Below are 27,895 nucleotides of genomic sequence, written 5' to 3'. Positions count from 1 at the left end.
TCAACCCCAGCTGTTGTCGGCAGACAGGCTGCCCCCAGGTCTTTCGTTGTCCAAATGGCTGATGGCTCCATTTTACGGCGCAACAGGAGGGCGCTGCTTAAAGTTCCCTGCCCATCACCCGACCGCACTTCTCCACATGTCATCATGCCTCCTCCGGACGTCTTGCACCATGAGGCCACCGATCTGGCAGCGATCCCACCTGTTCACAAGGCCACCGAGATGGCAGCCATCCCACCTGTCCACAAGGCCACCGATCTGGCAGCCATCCCACCTGTCCAGGTGCCGGCGTCCCCCCCTCCACCTCTGCCGTGATCGACGAGAATCTGTCGCCCACCACCAAGACTGAATCTATAGACTTAAATCTTGTAAATTTTGTTCAGTTTGCTTCCTTCCCATGTACATTTTAGACACCTTCCCATGTACATATGTTCATTCATTCCCCACTTGTACATGGTTATGCATGCACAGCCACGTTCCAAAATGTATTTTAAAAGGGGGAGATGTCAAAATATCAACTCATGTATATCATGGGATGCAGACAGGCAGTGATTGACACACAGGATAACCAATGAACACACAACACAGAACAACCAATCACCAGACAGGGCACCACCACTATAAAGCCCACAGGGCATTAAGGCTCTCTCTCTCTCACAGGACACGGCTAGGGAGATAGCCGCAGTGCACAGGCCAATGAACATCATCACCATGTGATAGAGAGCTAGTCTGGTCAAGCCAGTAGGAGGTTATCCGTTAGGTTGATAGAGTGTCAACCCACAGCAGCTTATGTACAGCAATCCAGTTGCACCCAGTTGCAGTCGATGTTAGACCAGCACAGACGACACATCACCACTCTCCCCACCCAAAATCTACTGACTGGGTGGGGCGTGAAACTTTGACTCGAGAAATTTAGGAACAGGATTAGGAACAATTATATTCTGCCATTTAAATAGGTCAGAGGCCATAACTTTGATCAATTGGCCATGCTGAATAATGCGATGCCGGTTCGACATTGGCCCAGCGAACGATATTCTGACTTGTCCTTTTTGTTTCGGCAGCTGCGCCATATTGGATTAGTGAGCCCAAGAACCTGATTCTGGCGCCTGAGGAAGATGGAACACTGATCTGCAGGGCAAATGGCAATCCCAAGCCCACAATTCAATGGCTGGTTAATGGTTTTCCCATCGAAAGTGAGTGTATAATTTGAGTTTGGCTCACGACGGCCTGGTAGTTGCAAAACAGCTCCATGAGGGGGCGCTGTGGTTTGAAGTGTCATTTCTCATTTCAGAACTCTGTTTCGTAACTATGGCTCCTTTCTGACTGTTAGGTGCCCCCAGTGACATCAGCAGGAAACACATGGATGACACCATCCGCTTCACTAAAGTCCAGGCCTCTTCCAGCGCTGTTTACCAGTGCAATGCATCAAATGAGCACGGATACTTATTGGCAAACGCCTTTGTCAATGTACTCGGTGAGTTTTGCTGTGGCAGTTACCAGCTCGTGGATCTCCTTGTGGTGACTGCTTGCGTCACGAATATTGCTTCTTGACCAGACCTCTATCATGTTTTTACAATGACATAAAGGCACCAATCACTCATAAGTGATTGTGCAAACACATTATGGGTTCACCAATTGAGACTAGGTACATAAGAATGTATACAAAGCTTGGAGACATCAGCAGCAGAGCTGTGTGTGCTGTGTTCTGCTCACACACTAAAGTGAAACTGAGACTGGATCGCATGACACACTCCCCTTCTAGTGGTGGCACGCTGCTATCCCTTAAACGCATATTGCAGCAACCTCCCATAATGCCAAGCTGTGTTCTCTCAGCGTGCAGACATTAGGGGTCATAGCTGTGACACTCTGACCCCTTTCACAAATTGGCAGCTTGAGGCCAAGCAAATCGTTTACATCCAGGAGAAAAATAGCACCTGTTAAAATATGGTCGCCTCTTCAGGGGCCACCTGAATTCGAACTCGAGGCATCCCAGTAGCATTCTGTAATGTTCTCTTTTGAATCGAGTCTTGATTGGAGTCTTGCCAGCTGTATTAAAAGCAGCTGTGGGTTCTGGAGACGTGAAATGAAAACAAAAAGTGTCGGCAAAACTCGGCAGGTCTGGCGGAGTCCGTGAAGAAACAGCATTAACGTTTCAGGCGCGTGACCTTTCATCAGCATGCTTCATCTCAAATGTTAAAGCTGCTTCTCTCCCCGCAGAAGCTGCCTGGCCAGCTGAATTTTACCAGCACTCCCTGTTCTTTATTGCTAGCTGTGTTGTCCTTCCCTGATCTCATTGGATGCAGAATAGGCCTCAGGCCTCTCGCCTCCACAGGCGATTCTCAATCCACCATCACCTTCTCGCAGTCAAAGCTGAGGTAAAATTGGTTTGCAGGATTGGAATTCTTTTAGTGCTGTTCTACTTACACGTGACAGTAAAATATGGCGCACAGTGTTTTGCAGTTGTTTTCTTTTGGATCATTAGCCAAATTATGTAAAATAGTGTGAAACAAAAGAGTCCTTTTCAAATGCCTGATGTGAATATCAACTGTCCCAAGTCACGCAGGATGCAGAGCAACACTTCAGTGTTTCTACAACGTGTCTGTCTGCACCCTGTCTGGCCTCCCTAACTGCACCTGCCAACAGAAATATCCACCGAATTACAACCTGCCCCTGAATCTACCAATCAAAATCTTCTGCCATTAGGTTAGAGGGCAAGTTTGAACGTTGACCTCTTCGATTCCTCCCTTCACTTTTGCAAGTTGCATGATTCTCTGTTGCAACAGGCAAGCCTGAGCTAGGAGGGGAGATTTGCAAAGGTTGGGACTGTTATCCTTGGAATAGCAAAGGTTTTGGAGGGGGCCTGACAGAGATGCATAAGATTATGAGGGGTGTAGATAGGGTGGATAGGAAGGCACATTATCCATTTGGACAGGGGTCAATGACCAGGGGGCATCTGATTTAGGGTGAGAGGTGGAAGGCTAAGAGGGGAGTTGAGGAGAAACCTTTTCACCCAGAGGGTGGTGGGAGTCTGGAACTCGCTGCCTAAAAGGGTGGTTGAGTCAGAAAATCTCGTAACATTTCGCAAATGTTTAGATATTCTCTTGCGCTACCGTAACCTTCTTCCAGGATTATGGGCCAAGAACTGGAAAATGGGATTAGTACAGTCTGATCTTTATTGACCAGCATAAACATGGCGGGATGAATGGTGGGTTGAATGACTTCCTTCTGTGCTGTAAACATGTGTGAATCTAAAATTCTGCTCCTTGCAACGCGCCGCGCTTGTCCAGTTTCCCCAACAGGAGTTGTGAGCTGTACAAGTTTTGACAGGGTGACACGAGACAGTGAAGGCCACTGATGTGAGAGATGGTGGTTTTCTGAATGAGGCACCATGTATTACAGACAGGGTAAATTCCAAGCAGTTCTTGGAGGTAAGCCAGGAAGAAAAGAGCCAAGCAGCTTGGAGTGAAAATAGTGAAAGGTCAATTTAGGTGGGGGTGTTCAAGAGGAAATTAATTCATCAGCGGTCAACACTGTTTGAGCGATCATCTGAGTGCGCCGTCTGACATCATCAGGCAACCTCATTGGAGTGTCCTGAGGGAAAATGGAGCTATTGTAACTATTGGAGCTATTTTCATACCTTAACATCAAACTGCGCCTGATTTATCACTGGATGTTCTTGCACGTTCTTAGGCCTGGGTGATTCTCAAAGCCGTAATATAAAATGGATTTCAGATTTTAAATGATTCATCTTTTGTGGCACCTTTCAGCTGAGACCCCCAGAATGCTGACACCCCCGAGCCAGATTTATCAGGTAATTGCCAACAAAGCTGCGATGCTGGACTGTGAATATTTTGGATCACCAATACCTCAAATTCAATGGTAAGGAGACCATCAGCGATTTATTGCATTGCTCCACATGTACTTCTGTAATCCAGCTGATGATGGTAAACTGCGGTAGTGCTGTTTTTGGAAATGTTCTGGGATCATTCTATTCCGCTTCTGCACAGGTATTCTCCATACTTAGCTAGCCAGCTGGGTAAAATGAATGGTAAAGTAATCCAGAAAAAAACCTTCCCATATTCACAAGTTCTGTGTAGTTATGTGCTTCTGTAAGCATTGCAGATACACAGACGAAGCATTCGGTATCAAATAAGTTACTAAGTCCTTTACTTACTTGAAGAATATGACAGGATATTCATTGTCCGTTAGTGCACATCTCATCACACACAGTAATAACTTGCACTGTCACACGCCTTCTAACATGCAGTAACACGCTGTTACATTTAATCACACTACCACACACCATAATAACATGCAATGTCACACACCTTATTACATTCAGTAACACGCTGTTACATTTAATCACACTACCACACAGTAACAACACACGCTGTCACGTACCTTTACCTGACATGCAGTGAAACACGGTCACATTGTTAAAAATAAATAAATTTAGAGTACCCAATTCATTTTTTCCAATTAACGGGCAATTTGGTGTGTCCAATCCACCTACCCTGCTCATCCTTAGGTTGTGGGGGTGTGACCCACGCAGAAATGCGGAGAATATGCAAACTCCACAGGGACAGTGACCCAGGGCCGTGATCGAACCTGGAATCTCAGCGCCGTGATGCAGCAATGCTAACCACTGCGCCACCCTGCTGCCCCAAATGCTGTTACATTTAACCACACTACCACACATATCTATAACAGTAATAACAAGCACTGTCAAACACCTTATAACAGTGTTCTTCAAACTTTTTTTCCGGGGACCCATTTTTACCAACCGACCAACCTTCAGGACCCAACCCGGCCGATCTTCGCGACCCACGCCGGCCAACCTTTGCGACCCACGCACGCCGGCCTTCGCGACCTGCGCCGACCGACCTGCGTGACCCACCATTTTCTCTTGCCTTGTTTGCTGCTGACAAAAATGGAGGAAATGGTTTTGGGTCCCTTTGGCCCTCGTACACGCTCCTCCAATGGAACCTGTTGGATGAAGGTGAAGCCTTCCGGTGTCGGAACGTATGGAGTCTCCAACTGTCCAAAGTTCTGAATTTTTTTCCTGTAAAATGTTATCAAATCAACACCCCCCCCCCTGAACTTGTAAAAAAAATTAAAAATAAAATGAGTAAAATAAATGAAAAAATTAATAAACCACCCCGAACTTATTAAAAAAAAAGAAATTAATAAAATAAATGAAAAAAATAAAAATTAAATGAAAAGAAAAATTAAATGAATAAAATAAATGAATAAATGAATAAGAATCACTACAGAGCTTGTAAAGCAAAAAACTGCAACCGTTTTTTAAAAATAGCGGCCACACTGCGCACGCGTGCCCGATTTGCACATGCGCACCGATGTTTTTTAACATGTTCACGGCCGCTTGCAGCTGGCATTTTGAAAAGCCGGCTGCTCAGCGGGGATTTGCGCGATTGGGAGCGCCGCGGACAATGGCTCCGCGACCCTCCCGACACCAGCCCGCGACCCATCCGCGGGCCACCCGACTTTGAAGAACACTGCCTTATAACATGCAATAACACACTTTTACACATCTTATCACTCAAGCACACAGTAACAGTAGCCACAGCCCTCACCACGTGGAGGTGTAGTGTCAGTACAGTGCAGAAGGAGGTAATTTGGCCCATTGAGCTAATGCTAGCTCTCTGTAGAGCAATCCAGTCAGACTCATTCCCATTATCCTCATAACCATGTTAGCATATTTCCTTTAAGCGCCCATCTATTTTCCTTTTGATGTGATTGGCCATCTCTGCTTCCATTACCCACTTGGCAGTGAGTTCCAGGTCACTGCAATCACTAGTAAAAAAGTTTCTTCCTTATGTCTGCCCTGCGTCTCTTGCACAACAACGTCCCTTAGTCCGTGAATGATCAGTTAATGAGAACAGCTTCTCTTTGCCAACCTTTTGCAAATCTTTCATAACTTTAAACATTTGTATCATATTTCCACACAATATCCTTCACTGAATTCTATTGAAAGCAAACATTTTAGGCTCATTTGATGAGAGTTGTTAAGAAGAAATTGTCTTCACTGGAAGGAGGTTTTTGTAACCGGAGTATGTGGATTCATGGTAATTGGGAAAAGAACAGGAGGGGAGATGAGGGGTCAAATTTCCATCTGGACATGGAGGTGTGATAATAGCCACACTGAGCTTTTGTTGGAGGAAATCCGATTTTCCCCTGCAATCCCACCCCCACGCCATTTTCCTCTGGCCTTTCTGCAGGTCAAGAATATTTTGTGTGCAAAACATTACACCACTGCCACCCCCCCACCCCCCTCCCTCCCCGATTGAGGTCATGTCCCATTTTAAATGGAGGGGGTGAATATCCAATTTTGTCTCGCACACCATTTTCATCTGGTGTTGTGGGAATTTGAAAGCCTATTGAAAGCATGCCATGTTTGAAAGTTCTTGCAGAAAACGGAAAGTCTGCCGAGGAGTCGGGATCATTCTGAAATGTAAGTGTAGGATGTTTTGACACCTTCAAATGTTACTATTAGATGCTGTAATATAATGTAGATGTGTTTCTAATATAGTGATTCATCATAGGGATATGTCCTGCAAAGTTATGTTGACCCTTACATTGACCAGCATTGTGTAATTGTTCAAATGCATTGCGGTACTTTTCCAATGGAGAAAGTACCATGCTATATTCAACATTACAACATTTTCCCCTTGAGTTTTGTTTTGTCCAGTATAATTGATTTTGAGTTTGAATTCAAGAATTTCTTCAATTGTTAAGAGGTTTCATTTATTCCAAATGATTTTTAAATAATTTCTATTGCGATTACGTGGATCCTGAGAACTGTACATAATGCAAACTGGGTGATTGCCAATGCAGGATACATGGGGCGGGGTTAGGGTGGTTTAGACTAGTGTGTGGGGGAAGGTGAGGTGTTATGGGGGATGAGGAATAAGATTTGACAGGCCTTTTGATAATATCGGGAGCTGGGTTGCTGTGTTGTGGAACTGAGGAAGTCCTTTGTACTGTTCCACTGTTGCACTCACACACCTGATGCATTACATCGTGGCTTGCAAAATGCTCTGCAAACTAACCTGTGTGAAAAGACAAAAATCTCTTGCAAAGGGTGTGAATTTTGCGAGCCGCAAAAGTGTGCACATCAGGTCAGTATCTAAGTCTGGATGTAAATTTGGCCTGTGAAGTTTTTTTTACACACAGTGTGTCGATAGGGACCAGAGTACACTGCCTGAACAGGTGTTGGAAGCAGATTTAATAGTAACTTACGAAAGGTAATTGGTTTTCTACCTGAAAAGAAAACATTTCCAGGATATAGGGTACAGGGCAGGGGAGTGAGACAAACCAGATAGTTCCATAGAATCTCTAAAAGTGCAGAAGGAGCCCATTCGGCCCATCGAGTCTGTACTGACCCTCCAAAAGTGAACTCTACCTAGGCCCTGTCCACCGCCCTATCCCCTGCACATCTTTGGACTGCGGGAGGAAACCGGAGCACCCGGAGGAAACCCATTCAGATACGGGGAGAGCATGCAAACTCAGACACAGTCACCCAAGATTGGAATTGAACCCGGGTCTCTGGCTCTGTGAGACAGCCGTGCTAGCCACTGTGCCATCACGTCAAATTCTTTCAAAGGAGCCAAGATAAGTATGACGGGACCAAATTGGAGTACAGTAAGATTTTATGATGCTACATTTTGCAGGGAGAAACATGAGAGGAATATTCAGAGGGGCATTGACAGTACAGCCAAGCAGAAAACCTGGGATGTAGACAGGAAGTAATTAAAGGCGGGCCTTAAGTCGCAAAGACCCACCTTGCCAATGGAGTAACAGTAAACTTGCTCAATGCCAGGTTCAAGGACGGCCACGGCAGCGTTCTCCACGGTGACTCTTACGTTTTCCATGACAACGGTACTTTGGAAATTGCCTTCTCACAGAAGAACGATAGCGGCACTTACACCTGTATAGCAACCAATGCCCTTGGTATCATCCAAAACCAAGCCTTCCTGCATGTCAAAGGTAAGCCCTACTTGTCATCGGTCTGCGTTTTCTGGAAAGCTTTATTTTGTTTCAAACACGTCGAACATCATGAACATGTTGAATTTTCAGATCCGACAACCATCCTGAAACAGCCGCGATATCAGTCAGTGCAGACTATGGGCACAGCTGTGTTTGAGTGCAAGGTGAAGCATGACCCAAGCCTTTCTCCAACTATCATATGGCTGAAAGATAATGAGGAACTGCCTGATGACAAAAGGTACGAAAGATTCTCGAGGGAATAGGGGCTTTTTCACATCTGACCTGCTCTTGATGCTATTCCCCAGTAGGGGGTGATAGTGAGCAGCATGGACCCGGATCACCACCAGAGCCCATTTGATTGAACAGCTGTTGGCCTTTATTGATCAATGGACACTGTTGATGATCCACAGATGTGGGGGTAGCAAGCGCCGTACAATTTAACAGCGCACATAAATGTTTTTCACCCCTGTGCATTTTCTTGTCATCTGCCACCATCCAGACCCAAGGAAGCAAAAGCATTCAACAACATTTTGGGAGGCGTTATGCGTAATTTGAGATGTGGCTCTTGGTCCCCAAACGCTTCGCCACTTGAGGTTTCCCCTCGCCTCGCGTCTGGCTGTGTTGCAGATGAATTGATAAAGAGTTTAGTTGCTATGGTTGGCCAACCACTTCCTCATCATTGCATTAATCCACCACCAGGATGATACAAGAGGGGGAAATTAGGTGGAATTTAGTCTTTCTGTGTTACACCATTCCTGCGCAGCAGTCAAAAACGCTCGCACACTTTGTGTTCCAACATTTTACCATCAACGCGATCAAAAAAAGTTTAAGTTGACATGCACATGTCGTGTGAGTATTGAGATTAAATGCCCTACAACAGTGTACGCAGGACACGGGTAGAAATGATATTCACATTTATTGTTGAGGCCAGAAATAAGGGCTATAACTGTCAGCTGGTCATTAATAAATTTAATTGGAAACATTTTTGCCCAAAGAATGGTTAGATTGTCCGAACCCCCAATGACGAGGAGTGGCTGAGGCGATGAGCATAGAGAATTTAAGTGAAAGCGAGACAAGCACATGAGAGAGAAAGAAGTAGAAAGTTCTGTTGATGGGTTGAGGTGGGAGAGACTCAAGTGGAGTATAAACCTCAGTAGGGGGATGCTGGCCAAGACAAGGTCTGCGTCCTCCAGGGGTGGGCATGGGCCCCGCGGTGCCATTTGAAGTCGGCATTGTTCGGAATGAATTCAACAGGTTGGCAGCTGGAAACACCATTCCCTAAGGCAGCTTACCTGTCTGACTGTGGGAAATCCTGTCTAATCTGACCTCCTGTTGTCATCTCTTCAAGGCTTTATCGTATCCCCAGGCGGGTCATTTTGGATGATAACTGGGAGGCTGCGAAGCAACAAAAAAAATTCCTCCCGCCCAAACATATTTGAAAATGAGCACTTTTGTTGAACAAAATGCCCGTAAATCTGAGACAAAAACTAGGAACCATCAGCAGCTGAGGCAGCCAGTGTCTGTGAAAATGGTCAAGGTAATAACAAAACTATGGTTCCACTTTCAGGCTCCAGACATCTGGCGATATCTTGACTATTCTGGAAGTATCAGAGGTGGACCAAGGATCCTACACTTGTGTGGTGAATACGACCCTTGACACCAACTCCGCCACGGCTGACCTCACTGTCCTAGGTAACAAGGCTTTGTTTTGTTCTCCTGCTTACCCTTTTGTGCCTCCAGTCTTCAAGGAACATGTGGTTCCAAACAGATTTTAGCTTTATTCTGTGTGAGTAAATATCTTACCTTGTTATTGCTAGAAAGCAGGCTGGCGACGATTCTCTGTAAGGTTTTGCTGAGGTGATGCTTTGCATAACTGGGGGGGAAACATATTGGGGATATTGGCTCCCCCTGCTGGCTGCAGACAACCTGCAGTCAGGCAACACAATTCCCTGAACTGTGCTCAGTTCCGTGATACCAGTTAGGGTTCAGTGGCCTAATTTTCCAGAACCAGGGAGGCGAATTACAGGCAGGTGGCCCCCTTCTGCTGACAGTGAAGTGACCTCCTCATTCCAATTATACTGGACAATGCAGAAAGTTTGCTGCCGGATGAGACCAGGCTCAGGTTCAAAATCCAGCCTCACAAATGGGAATTAAAATTTGGGAAAGGTATCAGAGAACACCATTGAAAGGAGTGGCAGCAAGAAACTGTGGGGTCTTCCAGAACTCATTGGTTACATAGACAAGGCAGGAAATAACCTCTGCAATCTGGGTTAGATAGGACAGGAGATGGACTGAGAGTGACATGTTAGATTGTGAGAGGCATGTTACAATTAGACGGAACAGAAGATCGACTGTGAGGCAGGGATTGGACTGCGAGGCAGGGGTTGGACTGCGAGGCAGGGGTTGGACTGTGGGGCAGGGGTTGGACTGCGAGGCACGGGTTGGACTGCGAGGCACGGGTTGGACTGTGGTGCAGGGGTTGGACTGCGGGGCAGGGGTTGGACTGCGAGGCACGGGTTGGACTGTGGTGCAGGGGTTGGACTGTGGAGCAGGGGTTGGACTGCGGGGCAGGGGTTGGACTGCGAGGCACGGGTTGGACTGTGGGGCAGGGGTTGGACTGCGAGGCACGGGTTGGACTGTGGAGCAGGGGTTGGACTGCGAGTCACGGGCTGGACTGTGGGGCACGGGTTGCTTGTGGGGCACGGGTTGGTGGACTGTGAGACACGGGTTGGACTGTGAGGCAGGGGTTGGACTGTGAGGCAGGGGTTGGACTGTGGGGTATGGGTTGGACTGTGGGGCAGGGGTTGGACTGTGAGGCAGGGGTTGGACTGTGGGGTATGGGTTGGACTGTGGGGCAGGGGTTGGACTGTGAGGCAGGGGTTGGACTGTGGGGTATGGGTTGGACTGTGGGGCAGGGGTTGGATGTGGGGCACGGGTTGGACTGTGAGTCACGGGTTGGACTGTGAGGCAGGGGTTGGAGTGTGAGGCAGGGGTTGGACTGTGAGGCAGGGGTTGGACTGTGAGGCAGGGGTTGGATTGTGAGGCAGGGGTTGGATTGTGAGGCAGGGGTTGGACTGTGAGGCAGGGATTGGACTGTGGGGCAGGGGTTGGAGTGTGGGGCACGGGTTGGATGTGGGGCACGGGTTGGACTGTGAGGCAGGGGTTGGATTGTGGGGCGCGGGTTGGACTGTGAGGCAGGGGTTGGACTGTGAGGCAGGGGTTGGACTGCGAGGCAGGGGTTGGACTGCGAGGCAGGGGTTGGACTGTGAGGCAGGGGTTGGACTGTGAGGCAGGGGTTGGACTGTGAGGCAGGGGTTGGACTGTGAGGCAGGGGTTGGACTGTGAGGCAGGGATTGGACTGTGAGGCAGGGGTTGGATGTGAGGCAGGGGTTGGACTGTGATGCAGGGGTTGGACTGTGGGGCAGGGATTGGACTGTGGGGCAGGGGTTGGAATGTGAGGCAGGGGTTGGACTGTGAGGCAGGGGTTGGATGTGAGGCAGGGGTTGGATGTGAGGCAGGGGTTGGACTGTGAGGCGGGGTTGGACTGTGGGGTACGGGTTGGACTGTGAAGCAGGGGTTGGATGTGGGGCAGGGGTTGGACTGTGAGGCAGGGGTTGGACTGTGAGTCACGGGTTGGACTGTGAGGCAGGGGTTGGACTGTGAGGCAGGGGTTGGACTGTGAGGCAGGGGTTGGATGTGGGGCAGGGGTTGGACTGTGAGGCAGGGATTGGACTGTGAGGTAGGGGTTGGACTGTGAGGTAGGGGTTGGACTGTGAGGCAGGGGTTGGACTGCGAGGCAGGGGTTGGACTGTGAGGCAGGGGTTGGACTGTGAGTCACGGGTTGGACTGCGAGGCAGGGGTTGGACTGCGAGGCACGTGTTGGACTGTGAGGCAGGGGTTGGATTTTGAGTCACGTGTTGGACTGTGAGGCACGCGTTGGACTGTGAGGCAGGGGTTGGACTGTGTGACACGGGTTAGACTGTCTTGCACAGGTTAGACAAGGTGGAAGAAATGAACTCTTGAGAGACCGGCTTACACAGGGCAGGTGGGTCATGGAGTCCCTATACAGTCATTCCTCACTCTGAGAACACACTTTGAAGTGATATCCCAGGAACAGAGAACAAAAAAATGGAATCTAAATGACATTTCCTGTGACAAATTGTAGTTTGACCCTAAAGAGAATTCCTTTCATGCTCCATAAATTGTGTACAAGGTACCACTTTCTCCATATTTAGCAAGATGTGCCCATTATAGTTCCACAGTGCAGAGGCATGGGCCCACAATGCTTTCTACTGAATCCTTTAGGTTTGTTTTACATTTGAGTTCACATATGAAGATTTGATTAATAGATTATTTACTTGACAATAAAAGCTATTACTGCTTCTGGACGTGGATGAGATTGGTGAGTGATTTTTGTCAGGTTCCAGTTATCTTGCCCTTGGAAGTATCGGAGCCTGAGCTTTGAACTTACTTTTTAAATGATCATATTTCTTTTCTACCCTTCCCATTTTCAGGGTTTTAATCTGGACTTCGAGATGAATGCTGTAAGGGCTTAATATTTCCCTCCCATCACCCCAAAAAAGCAGAGAATGTATTCCCAAAAGAACTAAGTGCTGCTCCACTCACTTGCAGTCATTCTGAACTCTGGTTTAAAACAAAGAAAGAACAAAGAAAAATTACAGCACAGGAACAGGCCATTCGGCCCTCCCAGCCTGCGCCGATCCAGATAGTCTCAACTGTCACCTATTTTCTAAGGATCTATATCCCTCTGCTCCCTGACCATTCACGTATCTGTCTAGATACATCTTAAATGATGCTATCCTGCCCGCCTCTACCACCTCCGCCGGCAATGCGCTCCAGGCACCCACCACCCTCTGCGTAATAAACTTTCCACGCATATCTCCCTTAAACTTTTCCCCTCTCACCTTGAACTCGTGACCCCTAGTAATTGACTCCCCTACTCTGGGGAAAAAGCTTCTTGCTATCCACCCTGTCTATACCTCTCATGATTTTGTAGACCTCAATGAGGTCCCCCCTCAACCTCCGTCTTTCTAATAAAAATAATCCTAATCTACTCAACCTCTCTTCATAGCTAGCGCCCTCCATACCAGGCAACATCCTGGTGAACCTCCTCTGCTCCTTCTCCAAAGCATGCACATCCTTTTGGTAATGTGGCGACCAGAACTGTACGCAGTATTCCAAATGTGGCTGAACCAAAGTCTTATACAACTGTAACATGACCTGCCAACTCTTGTACTCAATACCCATTCCGATGAAGGAAAGCATGCCGTACGCCTTCTTGACCACTCTATCGACCTGCGCAGCCACCTTCAGGGTACAATGGACCTGAACAACCAGATCTCTCTACTTCAATTTTCCCCAGGGCTTTTTCATTTACCGTATAGTCCGCTCTTGAATTGGATCTTCCAAAATGCATCACCTCGCATTTGCCTGGATTGGACTCCATCTGCCATTTCTCCGCCTAACTCTCCAATCTATCTATATTCTGCTGTATTCTCTGGCAGTCCCCTTCACTATTTGCTACTCCACCAATCTTAGTGTCATCTGCAAACTTGCTAATCAGACCACCTATACCTTCCTCCAGATCATTTATGTACATCACAAACAACAGTGGTTCCAGCACGGATCCCTGTGGAACAGCACTGGTCACAGTTCTCCATTTTGAGAAACTCCCTTCCACCACTACTCTTTGTCTCCTGTTGCCCAGCCAATTCTTCTATCCATCGAGCTAGTACACCCTGAACCCCATGAGACTTCACTTTCTCCATCAGCCTACCATGGGGAACCTTATCAAATGCCTTACTGAAGTCCATGTATACGACATCTACAGCCCTTCCCTCATCAATCAACTTTGTCACTTCCTCAAAGAATTCTATTAAGTTGGTAAGACATGACCTTCTATGCACAAAACCATGTTGCCTAATACAGATAAGCCCATTTTCTTCCAAATGGGAATAGATCCTATCGTTCAGTATCTTCTCCAGCAGCTTCCCTACCACTGATGTCAGGCTTACCGGTCTATAATTATCTGAATTATCCCTGCCATCTTTCTGAAACAAGGGGACAACATTAGCAATTCTCAGGTCCTCCGGTACCTCACCGTGTTCAAGGATGCTGCAACAATATCTGTTAAGGACCCAGCTATTTCCTCTCTCACTTCCCTCAGTAACCTGGGGTCGATCCCATCCGGATCTGGGGGACTTGTCCACCTTAATGCCTTTTAGAATACTCAGCACATCCTCCCTCCTTATGCCGACTTGACCTAGAGTAATCAAACATCTATCCTTAACCTCAACATCCGTCATGTCCCTCTCCAGATCTCTCTACTTCAATTTTGAGGTGAATACTGATGCAAAGTATTCGTTAAGAATCTCACCACTTTTCTCTGACTCCACGCATATCTTTCCTCTTTTGTCCTTGAGTGGGCCAACCCTTTCTATAGTTACCCTTTTGCTCCTTATATATGAATAAAAGGCTTTGGGATTTTCCTTAACCCTGTTTGCTAAAGATATTTCATGACCCCTTTTAGCTCTCTTGATTCCTCGTTTCAGATTCGTCCTACATTCCCAATATTCTTCCAAAACTTCGTCTGTCTTCAATCGGCTAGACCTTATGTATGCTTCCTTTTTCCTCTTAACTAGTCTCACAATTTCACCTGTCAACCATGGATCCCTAATCTTTTCATTTCTATCTCTCATTTTCACAGGGACATGTCTGTCCTGCACTCTAATTAAAGTCTCTTTAAAAGCCTCCCACATATCAAATGTGGATTTACCTTCAAATAGCTGCTCCCAATCCACATTCCCAGCTCTGCTGAATTTTGGTATAGTTGACCTTCCCCCAATTTAACAGTCTTCCTTTAGGACCACTCTCGTCTTTGTCCATGAGTATTCTAAAACTTACGGAATTGTGATCACTATTCCCAAAGTAATCCCCGACTGAAACTTCAACCACCTGGCCAGGCTCATTCCCCAACACCAGGTCCAGTATGACCCCTTCCCGAGTTGAACTATTTACATACTGCTCTAGAAAACCCTCCTGGATGCTCCTTACAAATTCTGCTCCATCTAGACCTCTGACACTGTGTATCCCAGTCAATGTTGGGAAAATTAAAATCTCCTATCACCACCACCCTGTTGCTCCTACATCTTTCCATAATCTGTTTACATATTTGTACTTCTATCTCATGCTCGCTGTTGGGAGGTCTGTAGTACAGCCCCAACATTGTTACCGCACCCTTCCTATTTCTGAGCTCTGCCCATATCGCCTCACTGCTCGAGTCCTCCATAGTGCCCTCCTTCAGCACAGCTGTGATATCCTCTCTGACCAGCAATGCAACTCCTCCACCCCTTTTACCTCTCTATCCCGTCTGAAGCATCGATATCCTGGGATATTTAGTTGCCAATCATGCTCTTCCCTCAATCAAGTCTCAGTAATGGCAGTAACATCATACTCCCAGGTACTAATCCAAGCCCTAAGTTCATCTGCCTTACCTACTACACTTGTTGCATTAAAACAAATGCACCTTAGACCACCTGTCCCTTTGCGTTCATCATCTGCTCCCTGCCTACTCTTCCCCTTAGTCACGCTGACTTCATGATCTAGTTCCTTACAGGCTTTAGTTACTACCTCCTTACTGTCCACTAACCTCGTCATTTGGTTCCCATTCCCCTGCCACATTAGTTTAAACCCTCCCCAACAGCGTTAGCAAAACCCCCCCCAAGGACATTTATTCCAGTCCGGCCCAGGTGTAGACCATCCAATTTGTAATAGTCTCACCTCCCCCAGAACCAGTTCCAATGCCCCAAAAATCTGAACCCCTCCCTGCTGCATCAGCTCTCAAGCCATGCATTCATCCTGCCTATTCTTTCTACTCTGACTACCATGTGGCACTGGTAGCAATCCTGCGATTACTACCTTTGAGGTCCGACTTTTTAACTTGGCTGCTAACTCCCTAAATTCTGCTTGTCGGACCTCACCCCGTTTATTACCAATATCATTGGTGCCTATATACACCACAACAACTGGCTGTTCACCCACCCCCTTCAGAATGTTCTGCAGCTGATCTGAGACATCCCTGACCCATGCACCTGGGAGGCAACTTACCAGTCGGGAGTCCCGTTTTTGACCACAGAACCGCCTATCTACTCCCCTTACAATTGAATCCCCTATGATTATAGCCCTTCCACTCTTTTCCTCGCCCTTCTGTACAGCAGAGCCAGCCACTGTGCCATGAACCTGGCTACTTCTGCCTTCCCCTGGTGAGCCATCTCCCCCAACAGTATCCAAAACGGTATACCTGTTTTGGAGGAAGATGACCGCAGGGGACACCTGCACTGCCTTCCAGCTTTTTCTCTGTTTTTTGGTCATCGCTTTCTCCCTCAGCAATCCTAATCTGTGGTGTGACCAATTCACTAAACGTGCTATCCACGACCTCCTCAGCATCACGGATGCTCCAAAGTGAGTCCATTCGCAGCTCCAGAGCCATCTAACAAGAGTTGCAGCTGGACACACTTCCCGCACGTGAAGGAGCCAGGGACATCAGCCACGTCCCTGAGCTCCCACATAGAGCAAGAGGAGCATAACACGCGTCTGAGATCTGCTGCCATTTTTAATTTTAAGCTTAATTTAGTCCAACTATAATATCAAATAATAGATAAATGAAAAAAAAAAGAAAAATTGTTACCAATCACACGATAAAAAAAATAGAAATAGAAAAACCTTACCTTATCACACACCTCAGGGAAAAGAAAAACTACTTACCAGTCACCAGCCAATCACTTACCTGCTGGCTGTGACATCACGGTTCAACCTCTTTCTACATATACCTGCCCTTGAGTCTCCCCCTTGATCTTTACTCGGCTGGGATCCTTACAGTTATTGTTTTTTTTTGGTTAGAGGAGGAGGTAGGGAGGGAAACACTGAAGAAGCGTTTGGGGTTTAACTGTCACTTGACAACAGTTCCTCCACAAACCACCTTCTGGATACAGTGACCGCAATGCACTGATGCAAATTTTCCCCGCAACAGCCAATCAGTGGCTCCGCTCTGCTGCCCTCTGCTGGTTTCTTGTAAATCATTATAAATAACTCTTAACGTGAGCAACTTCAACGGATACTTCAGTACAACAAATACTCTTAATTCAAGGCTTTCTTTTCCCCTGCAATGGCCATCTCCCTCAAGAGAGAGACTCTAACCTCCCACCCCTCCCCCCCCCCCCCCCCCCCCCCCCCCCCCCCCCCCCCCCCCCCCCCCCCCCCCCCCCCCCCCCAACACTCTCCCACCACCATGACATACAATGGCATCACCATTGACGAATCCTTCGTTAGCAGCATCCTGGGAGTTATCATTGACCAGAAACTGAACTGGACCAGCCATATTCATACTGTGGCTACCAGAGTAGAGAGACTGTGGCATATCCAATGAATGCTGGCACAGCCACGATGCCCATATGCCTTGAACAAATTTTAAAAAAACATCAGAGGCTGGGAATCCTGCAGCGAGTAACTCACTTCCTGACTCCCCAAAGCCTGTCCACCATCTACAAGGCCCAAGTCAGGAGTGTGATAGAATAAACTCCACTTGCCTGGATGAGTGCAGCTCCAACAACACTCAAGAACCTTGTCACCATCCAGGGTAAAACTGCCCTGCTTGATTGGCACGCCTTCCACCAACTTAAACATTCACTCCCTCCACCAGTATCGCATCATGTCAACAGTGTGTACCATCTACAAGATGCACTGCTGCAACTCGCCAAGACTTATTTGATAGCTCCTTCCAAATCTGCGACCTCTACCATCTAGATGGACAAGGGCAGCAGACACATGGGAACACCACCACCTGCAATTCTCCCTCATAGAACATAGAACAGTACAGCACAGAACAGGCCCTTCGGCCCTCAATGTTGTGCCGAGCAATGATCACCCTACTCAAACCCATGTATCCACCCTATACCCGTAACCCAACAACCCCCCCCCCCCCTTAACCTTACTTTTAAGGACACTACGGGCAATTTAGCATGGCCAATCCACCTAACCCGCACATCTTTGGACTGTGGGAGGAAACCGGAGCACCCGGAGGAAACCCACGCAGACACGGGGAGGACGTGCAGACTCCACACAGACAGTGACCCAGCCGGGAATCGAACCTGGGACCCTGGAGCTGTGAAGCATTTATGCTAACCACCATGCTACCGTGCTGCCCCAAAAGGCACACAATACCGTCTTGGAAATATATTGCCTGCCTCTCGATCCAAATCCTGGAATTCACTCCCGAACAGCACTGTGGTTGTACCTACACCACACGGACTGCAGCAGTGATTTAGGGTGGCTGGGAAAGGGCGATGAATGTTGACCTAACCAGTAATGCCCCCATCCTGTGAAAGAATAAATAAAAAACTTGCGAGGTGCCCAATATTCTCATTTGCTCTCTTGCCACCAGTGCAACAAACCGGATGGGTAACTGGTTTTGATCCAGTTCTGTGGGTCAGAAGGGACATTCATCTGATAACTGGAATCCAAATGGTGAAAGATTGGTCATTTTAGATGCAAACAGGAATGAACCTGGATCTCAGGCCTAAACCCAGTAAATCCCAAACTCCTGTCCACATTGCAACTGGGCAACAATTGGCACCAGTGGTGCTTTTGTCTACGTATTATATCAAGAGATGTTGGCATTGTTGCCCATCCCTAATTGCCCTTGGAAAGGTGGTGAGGAGCTGTTTCCTTGAACTGCTGCAGTCTATCTAGTGTAGGTCCACCCAGCGTGTTGCTTCAGCTTCTTTGGCAGTGTGAATGTGGGTCCACACTCTTTCCGAAAAGAGAAACCCTTAAAAGAGAAACTGAGGACAAATGTTTTTCTAACTGAATGTGATCGAGTTCAATAATATGGGCTGAGACTACGGCGCTGAGGGAGCAATACACTGCCACAGGTCCATTCTTTGGAGAAGATGCCCTGACCAAAATTCGTAGCTCAGCCAATATCATTAAAAAAAATAGAATAAGCTGGGCATTCATTCGTAGAGTTCAGATGTGTGCAAAACGCCTTTGATCCCTTGCCTACATGGCAACAGTCACAGGCAAGGCATTGTGTGGGAATAGTGGTGATATTTCTGAGAGAAAGACTAAGCTGCTGCATAATTCCTTCCAAGCTATCTTGTTAATATGCATAACTGTCTGAAAAATGCAATTGTTTTAACTTGCGTTCGCTGCAATTAAACCCTAACCTTGCTCTTTATTTTCAGCCCGTTCCTCAACTCCAGCTAGCCCTTACGGTAAACTAACCAAATGTTTGTCTCATTGCACTTCACTCTGTTTTTTGTTTTGACATGGCTCCTCGTACCCTCGTTACCAGCAGTGATGTGGCATGTTCACCGGCTTCATTTCTCTCTCCATCTGAGGTGGAGCAGTGTGGAGTGTGACCCTTACACAGCTCCACGCTGCTCCGTTCCATGTAACATTATCTCACCATGTCACAAACAACATTTGGTGTACCTTGTGCTTGTTTCTGTGGGGATTTTCTGGTAGAAGGAGGTAGATGACGTTTATGTAGATCTGTGTTCATTGTAGATCGATTTTTTATCGGTGCTCCCTTCGCCCACTGTGTTTTCACAAACTGTGGAACTTCCATTACCAGAGACGGTGCAAGAGAAAGCTGTGTGGGAGATATGAAGAGCCTTTGGCATCTTGTGTGTATTGTAGTCACTCCACCAAGGTTGCTTTGCGATTGATTCTGTCTTCGACCCCATGGCAAAGGCTTTGCTGCCCCTTGTCCCAGTATTTGGAGCTGACCAATCATTTGTCAGATTGTCCGTCTTCCAATGAAGTCCCCTCCATTCTGGCCGGTGATGGAGGTTCCACTGCGTGTTTTATCTCTATGGGTGGCAGTGAGGAAAGCAGCGCCCCTTCTGGGCATCTTCCCATACTGCCACCGTGTCCAATCTTCCGGATGCTGCTGGGCCCTGCTGTGTGTCTCCAACCTTTCAGGCTTTTGACTGACTTGTTGAGATTAATTCTGTATTTTCGGTGCACACAATCTTTAAAGTTGCACTTGAGATTTTGCATGCAATGGGAGTAGTGTCTGGTGTGACTGTTAAATCTTGCACCATAGAAAGTTTAAACACTTGGACAAATGAATTCAGAATTATTGGGAATGTACAACAGCAATATCAGAACCCAGGACCATTGGTAACAATCTACCTTATCAGTAGGTACTGTAAGAGTGTATTAACTGAGAGTCTTGAGAGGGTGAAGGCGTTGTTGGGATATCTTATGTGTGTCTTGAATGTGTTTGCTGAGAGTACTTGCCATGTGGCTGCAGTGTATGTGCATGTTTTGAGTGTGCATGTGTGTGGATTGGAGTGTGATCCATATCAGCAGTGTGCCTGTGTGTGCGCACATACCTGTAGTGCGTGCGTGCGCATGTCTGCATGTTCATAGAATCCCTACAGTACAGAAGGAGGCCATTTGTACGATGGTTGTACTGACCCTCTGAAAGAGCACTCTACCTAAGTCCAGCCCCTTGCCCTATCTCCATAACCCCATCTAATCTTCAAATCTTTGGACACTAAGGGGCAATTTATCGTGGCCATTCCACCTAACTTGAACATCTTTGGACTGTGGAAGGAAACCGGAGCACCCGGAGGAAACCCACGCAGACATTCCCAGAACACACAAACTCCACAGTCACCCAAGATCAGAATTGAACCCGGGTCCCTGACGCTGTGAGGCAACAATGCTAACCAATGTGCCACATTGCCACCATGCCGTCAAAAGAACATTATTGAAGCAGACTGGGATTTTTACAACAATCGAAAACGGTTGTATGGTCCTTGTTAGACTTTTAATTTCAGATTTACATCAAACTCAAATTTTGCCATCTGCCCTGTGCTCCCCCAACCCACTGTGAGATTCTGTGTTATCACAAACTGTGGAACTTCCATTACCAGAAATGGTGCAGGACAAAGCTGTGTGGGCTGATGTGAAGAGCCTTTAACCCCCAGATCTGACATGTGCAGACCTGCATGTCTGGAGTGTGTGTGCATGTCTGGCATGTGTGTGTATGTCTGGCATGTGTGTGCATGTCTGGCGTGTGTGTGTGTCTGGCGTGTGTGTGCATGTCTGGCGTGTGTGTGCATGTCTGGCGTGTGTGTGCATGCCTGGAGTTTGTGCGCATGTCTGGAGTGTGTGCGCATGTCTGGAGTGTGTGCGCATGTCTGGAGAGTGTGCGCATGTCTGGAGTGTGTGCGCATGTCTGGAGTGTGTACGTGTGCATATGTGTGCATACGTGTGAGATGTGCATACGTGTGAAAAGTGTGTGTGCGTATGTGTGAGAAGTGCATGTGCGTGCGTGTGAGAAGTGCGTGTGTCTGTGCGCACATCTGGAGTGTGTGTGTCTGCGCACACACCTGGAGTGTGTGCGCCTGCGCGCACGTCGGGAGTGTGTGTGCCTGTGCACACTTCTGGAGTGTGTGTGCCTGCGCGCCGTCTGGAGTGTGTCTGCCTGCGCACACGTCTGGAGTGCGTGTTCCTGCGTGCAGGTCTGGAGTGTGGGTGTGCCTGTGTGAGCATGAGTGCGCGCGTGTGTTTGTGTCTTGGAACTTGTGTCTAATCTGCACATTGTGAGCATGCGAGTGGTTGATGGGTTCATAGGGTAATCAGCATGCTGATTGGCTCTAATCTTGCAGTCAAATAAAATGCAACTGATTGAAAAATATTCAATATATTAAACACTATTTACCTGCTCCACTTGCATTTTTTCACCCTTGAGTTATAAGAAAGGAGATCATTAGTTAAATGGTATGATTCCACAGCTTTAAGATGGATCTGATCTCTGTAAATTGTGGTGTTGTGATGCACAGTTTACATCACATGGTGTGAAGTTCGATATTGAGCAGTTTTGAAACCCTCGCTGGAACTGTATGCATGCGGGCTTCTGCGGCTAAAATATTTCTTTTGTTACCTTAGCCTCCAACTGCAAATATCTTTTGTGCAAATTAATGCTCTCCATAACTTGAGCAAATGACTAGTGTTCAATGCTCTCTTGTCAATCCCAGCTCAGTGCGAAAGCTTCACCTTTGAGTCAGAGCACTGTTGCGCAGGTCAACTAGGCTGATACTCCATGTCAGTACTGAGGGAATATCGCACAGTCGCAGGTGGATGAGACATCAAAGAGAGGCTCCCTTTGCCCATTCAGATGGACGTGACTTAAAGAAAATGAGTGTCATTCTCTTCGGTGTTCAGCCAATACTCCCCCCGCAAGCAACATCACTAAAATAGATTATCTGGTCATTATGGCCTTGCTGCTTGTGGAATCTTACTGGGTGCTAATTGGTTGTCAATATAACAGTGATTACACTTCACCAAGAACTTTGTGGACTGGCTTAAAACAATCCATCTCCGGGGATCTACCTGGATTTATCTCAGAACATTAAGGAAGGCTAGGGAGAAGATTTGTGAGGGCATTATTTGTGCTGAATAACAACATTAACAAGACAGCAGAAAATTCAAAACCATTAAATGTGTTTCCTATATTAAAAATGGCTGACAAACCAAACTCAGGCAAGCACAGATTCATTAATCTTCCCGCCGTGTGTAAATGGTGGCATTGGTTTCCAGGAACACCATAATTATCCAGTTCGCAGGCGACAGCATGGACAGTCCTGCCTGAACAGAAGCTTTGAACTCTGAGGCTGTGACAACCCAAGAGGACTGTGGGAAGCCCTGTCACTTGCTATCCCTCGCTAACAAAAGGCTCCTGGTAAAGATCAACGCAAGAGGATGTCAATTAAACAGGAGGTTGTGCAGATTCAACCTAAACCCTGGTTGAAGGGTAGGAAGCATCAGGTTCTCCTCAGAGGAGTTGTGTCTTAAGCCCTGTTTATTAAACTGAAGCAAGTGAATTCTCAGGACCATAGGCTGATCTCCTCTTTTGAGGGGGAGAGCTGACTGGTGGCAGTTTAACCTGAGGATCACCACACCTCAGACGCGTGGCAAGGTTGAGAAGGCGGGGCCTTCATCAATAACCTCAGACAGTACAGGCTGTCGGGGTTGCAGTGCATCACAAACAAGCCAGCCAGCCAACTGAGTGCCCCCCCCCCTCCACCGACGATCATGAGCCACCCCCCCCCCCCCCTCCCCTCAGCCACTTCACTATGAAGAGCTGCATTGAGGTGCAATATTCAGGATTGAACGCAGGTCATTTTAGCCTCCTCGGGTATTTGCATGGTCCTCTTCTGCTCAAGCCTCGATGGCTGCTGCTGCTGTGCAAGATGTCGACCTGCAGGGTCGTGTGCATGCTGCCACGCCACCCATCATTCTATACATCCACTCCTGACTCTGATTTGTGACAGGATTTGTCTGTGTTCGAGCATTCCTGTTTGTAAATTGAACATCGTTTCTCCCACAGATCGTCCCGATCCACCTGCAGACCTGGAGTTAACCAATCCTCAAGACAAGAGCGTGCGGCTGTCATGGATACCGGGAGATGATAATAACAGTCCCATTACAAGTACGTTTTGAAAAGTCTTCACTGGGCCTCAAATTCGGAAGAGGCTCCAACAGTACCTCAGCCTGTTTCCTGTTCCATCCTTCCCTTCCGGTTCGATCCTGGCTGATCTGTAGCTCAACTCTATGCTTTATGTCTTTGCATTCTTTCTTACTCCTGTCAGTCTTAATATTGAACAGGTCGGTTGAGCTCTAGATTTCACGGCTTTTTGGTGGGGATTGTGCCAAATTCCCATGAGCCTTTGTGTGGAGAAAGTGTTTCCTGACATAGAACATAGAACACACAGTGCAGAAGGAGACCATTCGGCCCATTGAGTCTGCACCGACCCACTCAAGCCCTCATTTCCCCCCTATCCCCGTAACCCAATAACCCCTCCTAACCTTTTTGGACATTAAGGGCAATTTAGCGTAGCCAATCCACCTAACCTGCACGCCTTTGGACTATGGGAGGAAACCGGAGCACCCGGAGGGAACCCACGCAGACACGGGGAGAATGTGCAGACTCCGCACAGACAGTGACCCAGCGGGGAATCGAACCTGGAACCCTGGCTCTGTGAAGCCCTGATAGGCCTGGCTCTAATTTTCAGGTTATGCTCCCTTATTCTTCACAACCTCACCAGAGGAAATTGTTCCCCTCTCTCCACCCTTTCTGCTCCATTTATCATTTTAAACACCTCCCTTAAGTCAGCCCTCGCTCTTCGAGACTGAAGCTTCCCGTTGCTGTGTCGGGGAGATACTACCATTCCTTTCTTACACTGGGGTCCTTGGACCAGGGGAGGTAGGATGTGGGGAAACAAGGTTTTGATAGAATGGATGCATAGAGAATGCTTCCACATAAAGGGAAGAGGCAATCATTATAACGTGGCCACCAAGAGACCCAGGAAATTCTGAAGGAACCTCTCCATCCACAGCATAATGAGAATAGTTAAAGCAGAAGGGAAAAAAAGAGATATGATGATAGATATATATGAGGAATGACAGTCCAAGGTTCTAGTGAAGCATAAACTGTGACATGGACATGTTGGGCTGAATGGCCAGTTTCTGAGTCATATACCCTATATAATCCTGTATAATTCTTTATTTAAAAAAAAAAGTTTAGAGTACACAATTATTTTTTTCCCAGTTAAGGGACAATTTAATATGGCCAATCCACCTACCCTGCACATCTTTGGGTTGTGGGGGTGAGACTCGAGCAGATACGGGAGAATGTGCAAAGTCCACACGGACAGTGATCTGGGGCCGGGAGCGAACCTCTGTTCTCATGGCCATGAGGCAGCAGTGTTAACCACTGCGCCACCGTGCTGCCCTTGTACAGTTCTTTATATTGGAAAGGTTCACAGTCCAAGACCTCACATCATCATTTATATTCAGTCATTTGGTCAAAGAAAAGTTGCTCACGTTCCCTGCTAGATCAGGGGAGAGAGGTTTGCGACATGGTGGGCTGGGCTGGTGATGGGCCATGGGGAGGATGTGTCTGAATTGGTGAACTTCACAGGGAACTGACTGTGCTTGAGTTGCGGGATTGGGTCGAGAGGTGAGCCACGTTATTCCTGAAAGCTGAACTGTTTGGTAGAGGTGTAATGAATCCTTCTGAAATGTTTATCAGAATGGTGAGTGATTGACGCTGTTTTCCCCCCCTCAGAGTTCACCATTGAGTACGAAGAGGATCAATTTGAGCCTGGAGTCTGGCATAATTTGACCGATGTCGGGGGTACACTAACGACTGCACAGCTGAAGCTCTCCCCCTTTGTCAACTACAACTTTCGAGTTATTGCTGTCAACCGAATAGGCAGAAGTGAACCAAGTTTGCCGTCTGAGCACTACTTTACACAGCCAGCCGGTAAGACAGCATCTCAGCCATGACTATGCTTTAAAACAATCATTGCTGTAATAGAAGACAATAGTTCAGAACTGGAGGTTCTTAACCAAAACCTTTGACTCAATAAGTAAAAGGATTATCTGTCCACTTATTCCTGTCTCATTTCTGACCTCCCAATTCTTGGGTCCTCTGTCACTTCTTAGCCTCACTCTTTGTTTCTCCTAGTGATCCCATGTCCATTGCTCCTCCCAACTTTCTTACATTGTTCCGCCAGAACATGGCCTTCCTCCTTCCGAAATCCTCGGCGTGTTGAAGTCGAGGTTCGCTGCACCAATTCATTCTTTGACAAGGGCCTCAGTGAGGGCACCAATAGGTTCATGGAGCAGCGACCTTTGTGTTGGCTGCTCTTGAGGGCCCAGGGCTCACCGAATTAACATGTTGGAGTTTGAATGCAGCACTGGGAGTGCCCTGAGATGGAAAGAGCAGCTAGGACATTGGAAAGCCGGTAATGGTGTCACCGAACACTCGCCAGCACCGGACTGACCTTTCAAGGCCCAAAATCAGCCTGTGCCATGTAAGCTGGCAACCCTCATTTGGGAAATTAGGAAACTGAAGCCTACAGCCCTCCCGTGCAGCTCCTTTCATGACTGGTGCTGAGCGAGTAGAATGTTCCTTAGGATCTCACATTGTGTTGCTGACCGCAGGACACGATTGAATTAGAAATGGGGCCTCAAACAATTGTGGTGCCTCCTGATTGTACAGATCTGAAGAGTTACTGTATCAACAGTACACATTAATGGGGCATTTAACGTATTTGAAGGATAGAAAAATTATGGGTCACAAGTGAGCCTCTTTCTTGAGCCACAGTCGTCTCTAGAACATAGAACATAGAACAGTACAGCACAGACCAGGCCCTTCGGCCCTCAATGTTGTGCCGAACAATGATCACCTTACTCTGTATCGAGGGTGCTCCCACTAAAGAGTTCAAGGAGTTTGACCCAGTGACAGTGAATGAATGGTGATATGATACCAAGTCTGGATGGTGTGTGGTTGGAAAGGAGCTTGTAATAATCTTTATTTTTAATAATTTTTAATGTCACAAGTAGGCTTATTTTAACACTGCAATGAAGTTCCTGTGAAAAGCCCCTAGTCGCCACACTCCGGCGCCTGTTTGGGTCCACTGAAGGAGAATTCAGAATGTCCAAATTACCTAACAGCATTTCTTTCGGGACTTCTGGGAGGAAACTGGAGCACCCGGAGGAAACCCACGCCGACACCGGGAGAACGTTCAGACTCCGAACAGACAGTGACCCAAGCCGGGAATCGAACCTGGGACCCTGGCGCTGTGAAGCAACAGTGCTGACGACTGTGCTGCCTTATAGGTGGTGGCGTTCCCAAAGGCTGCCTTTGTTCTATGAGTGGTGGATGTCACTGGTTTGTGAGATGCTATTGATCTGGGATCCTCCTTGCACCCGTGTTCTTGCTAACGTGGCAGACTGGGCTGTTGTCAGATTTATGCAGATCCCTGGGTGCCTTTTGCAGCTAGCTTCTGTCATCTGGTATTGCCTACCAAGGGACAAAGCTTGTATTTTCGATACTGGTTAACGTTCCTTTTCTCACACACTACAAGATTGAAATGTTTTGTTTTTAAGGAACAACATCAAAGGCCGTACCCCTAATGTCCAATGAATAGGTCAACTCTACACAGCAAGCAAGATGACAGATTTGGTGCCCACTTTGTGCAGATTTAGCTGACCTCAGCAGTTAGTGCTGTACGATTGAACCGAGTGTCTCAAGGAGGAAAGTTAGCCAGTCTTCCCACTCCACCGCTCTTCAGCAACTCCTGCTCAAAGTGAGTGTTGAGTGAGGACAGTCTGATGGACTGACTGCTCAGCTGCAGTTGATCCAGATAATTCTGCCCTCTATAGAACATAGAACATACAGTGCAGGAAGAGGCCATTTAGCCCATTGAGTCTGCACGGACCCACTTAAGCCCTCACTTCCACTCTATCCCTGTAACCCAATAACCCCTCCTAACCTTTTTTGGTCACTAAGGGCAATTTAGCATGGCCAATCCACCTAACCTGCAAGTCTTTGGACTGTGGGAGGAAACCAGAGCACCCGGAGGAAACCCACGCACACACGGGGAGAACGTGCAGACTCCGCACAGTGACCCAGCAGGGAATCGAACCTGAGACCCTGGCGCTGTGAAGCCACAGTGCTAATGGTTTAGAACACTGGGCTAAATAGCTGGCTTTTAAAGCAGACCAAAGCAGGCCAGCAGTACGGTTCAATTCCCGTACCAGCCTCCCCGAACAGGCGCCGGAATGTGGTGACTAGGGGCTTTTCACAGTAACTTCATTTGAAGCCTACTTGTGACAATAAGCGATTTTCATTTTTTCATTTCACTTGTGCTACCGTGCTGCCCCAAATGGTCGACGGGCACTTGCTACGTAGGATTGTAGAAGAATACTGACCCTCAATGTACACGAGGACAACATAAAGTCAACATTTACTGACTTTTGGAGACATCTTCATGCAGGTAAAATC

The 27,895-nt window shown here is 47.4% G+C and overlaps 1 protein-coding gene across 36 annotated transcripts in view; it reads left to right on the top strand.

The window, feature by feature from the left end:
* Positions 1-27,895, top strand: part of nrcama (neuronal cell adhesion molecule a) — a 478,378-nt gene that overhangs the window by 382,369 nt on the left and 68,114 nt on the right. For 24 of the 36 annotated variants that reach the window (XM_038780573.1, XM_038780570.1, XM_038780576.1 and 21 more), the window contains 9 exons: positions 1,059-1,190; positions 1,328-1,471; positions 3,765-3,876; positions 7,838-8,004; positions 8,095-8,242; positions 9,572-9,696; positions 19,266-19,295; positions 23,429-23,530; positions 25,169-25,366. In XM_038780573.1, coding sequence (XP_038636501.1) covers positions 1,059-1,190; positions 1,328-1,471; positions 3,765-3,876; positions 7,838-8,004; positions 8,095-8,242; positions 9,572-9,696; positions 19,266-19,295; positions 23,429-23,530; positions 25,169-25,366 — 1,158 coding nt within the window. The remainder of the gene's footprint in view (positions 1-1,058; positions 1,191-1,327; positions 1,472-3,764; positions 3,877-7,837; positions 8,005-8,094; positions 8,243-9,571; positions 9,697-19,265; positions 19,296-23,428; positions 23,531-25,168; positions 25,367-27,895) is intronic. The other 12 variants (XM_038780557.1, XM_038780562.1, XM_038780567.1 and 9 more) reach the window with 1 other exon arrangement.

The sequence above is a fragment of the Scyliorhinus canicula genome, chromosome 20, assembly GCF_902713615.1.
Source record: "Scyliorhinus canicula chromosome 20, sScyCan1.1, whole genome shotgun sequence".
In the NCBI taxonomy this organism is placed as follows: domain Eukaryota; kingdom Metazoa; phylum Chordata; class Chondrichthyes; order Carcharhiniformes; family Scyliorhinidae; genus Scyliorhinus; species Scyliorhinus canicula.
The sequence above is the reverse complement of the archived record's forward strand: the minus strand, read 5'-3'. Positions and strand labels throughout refer to the sequence as shown.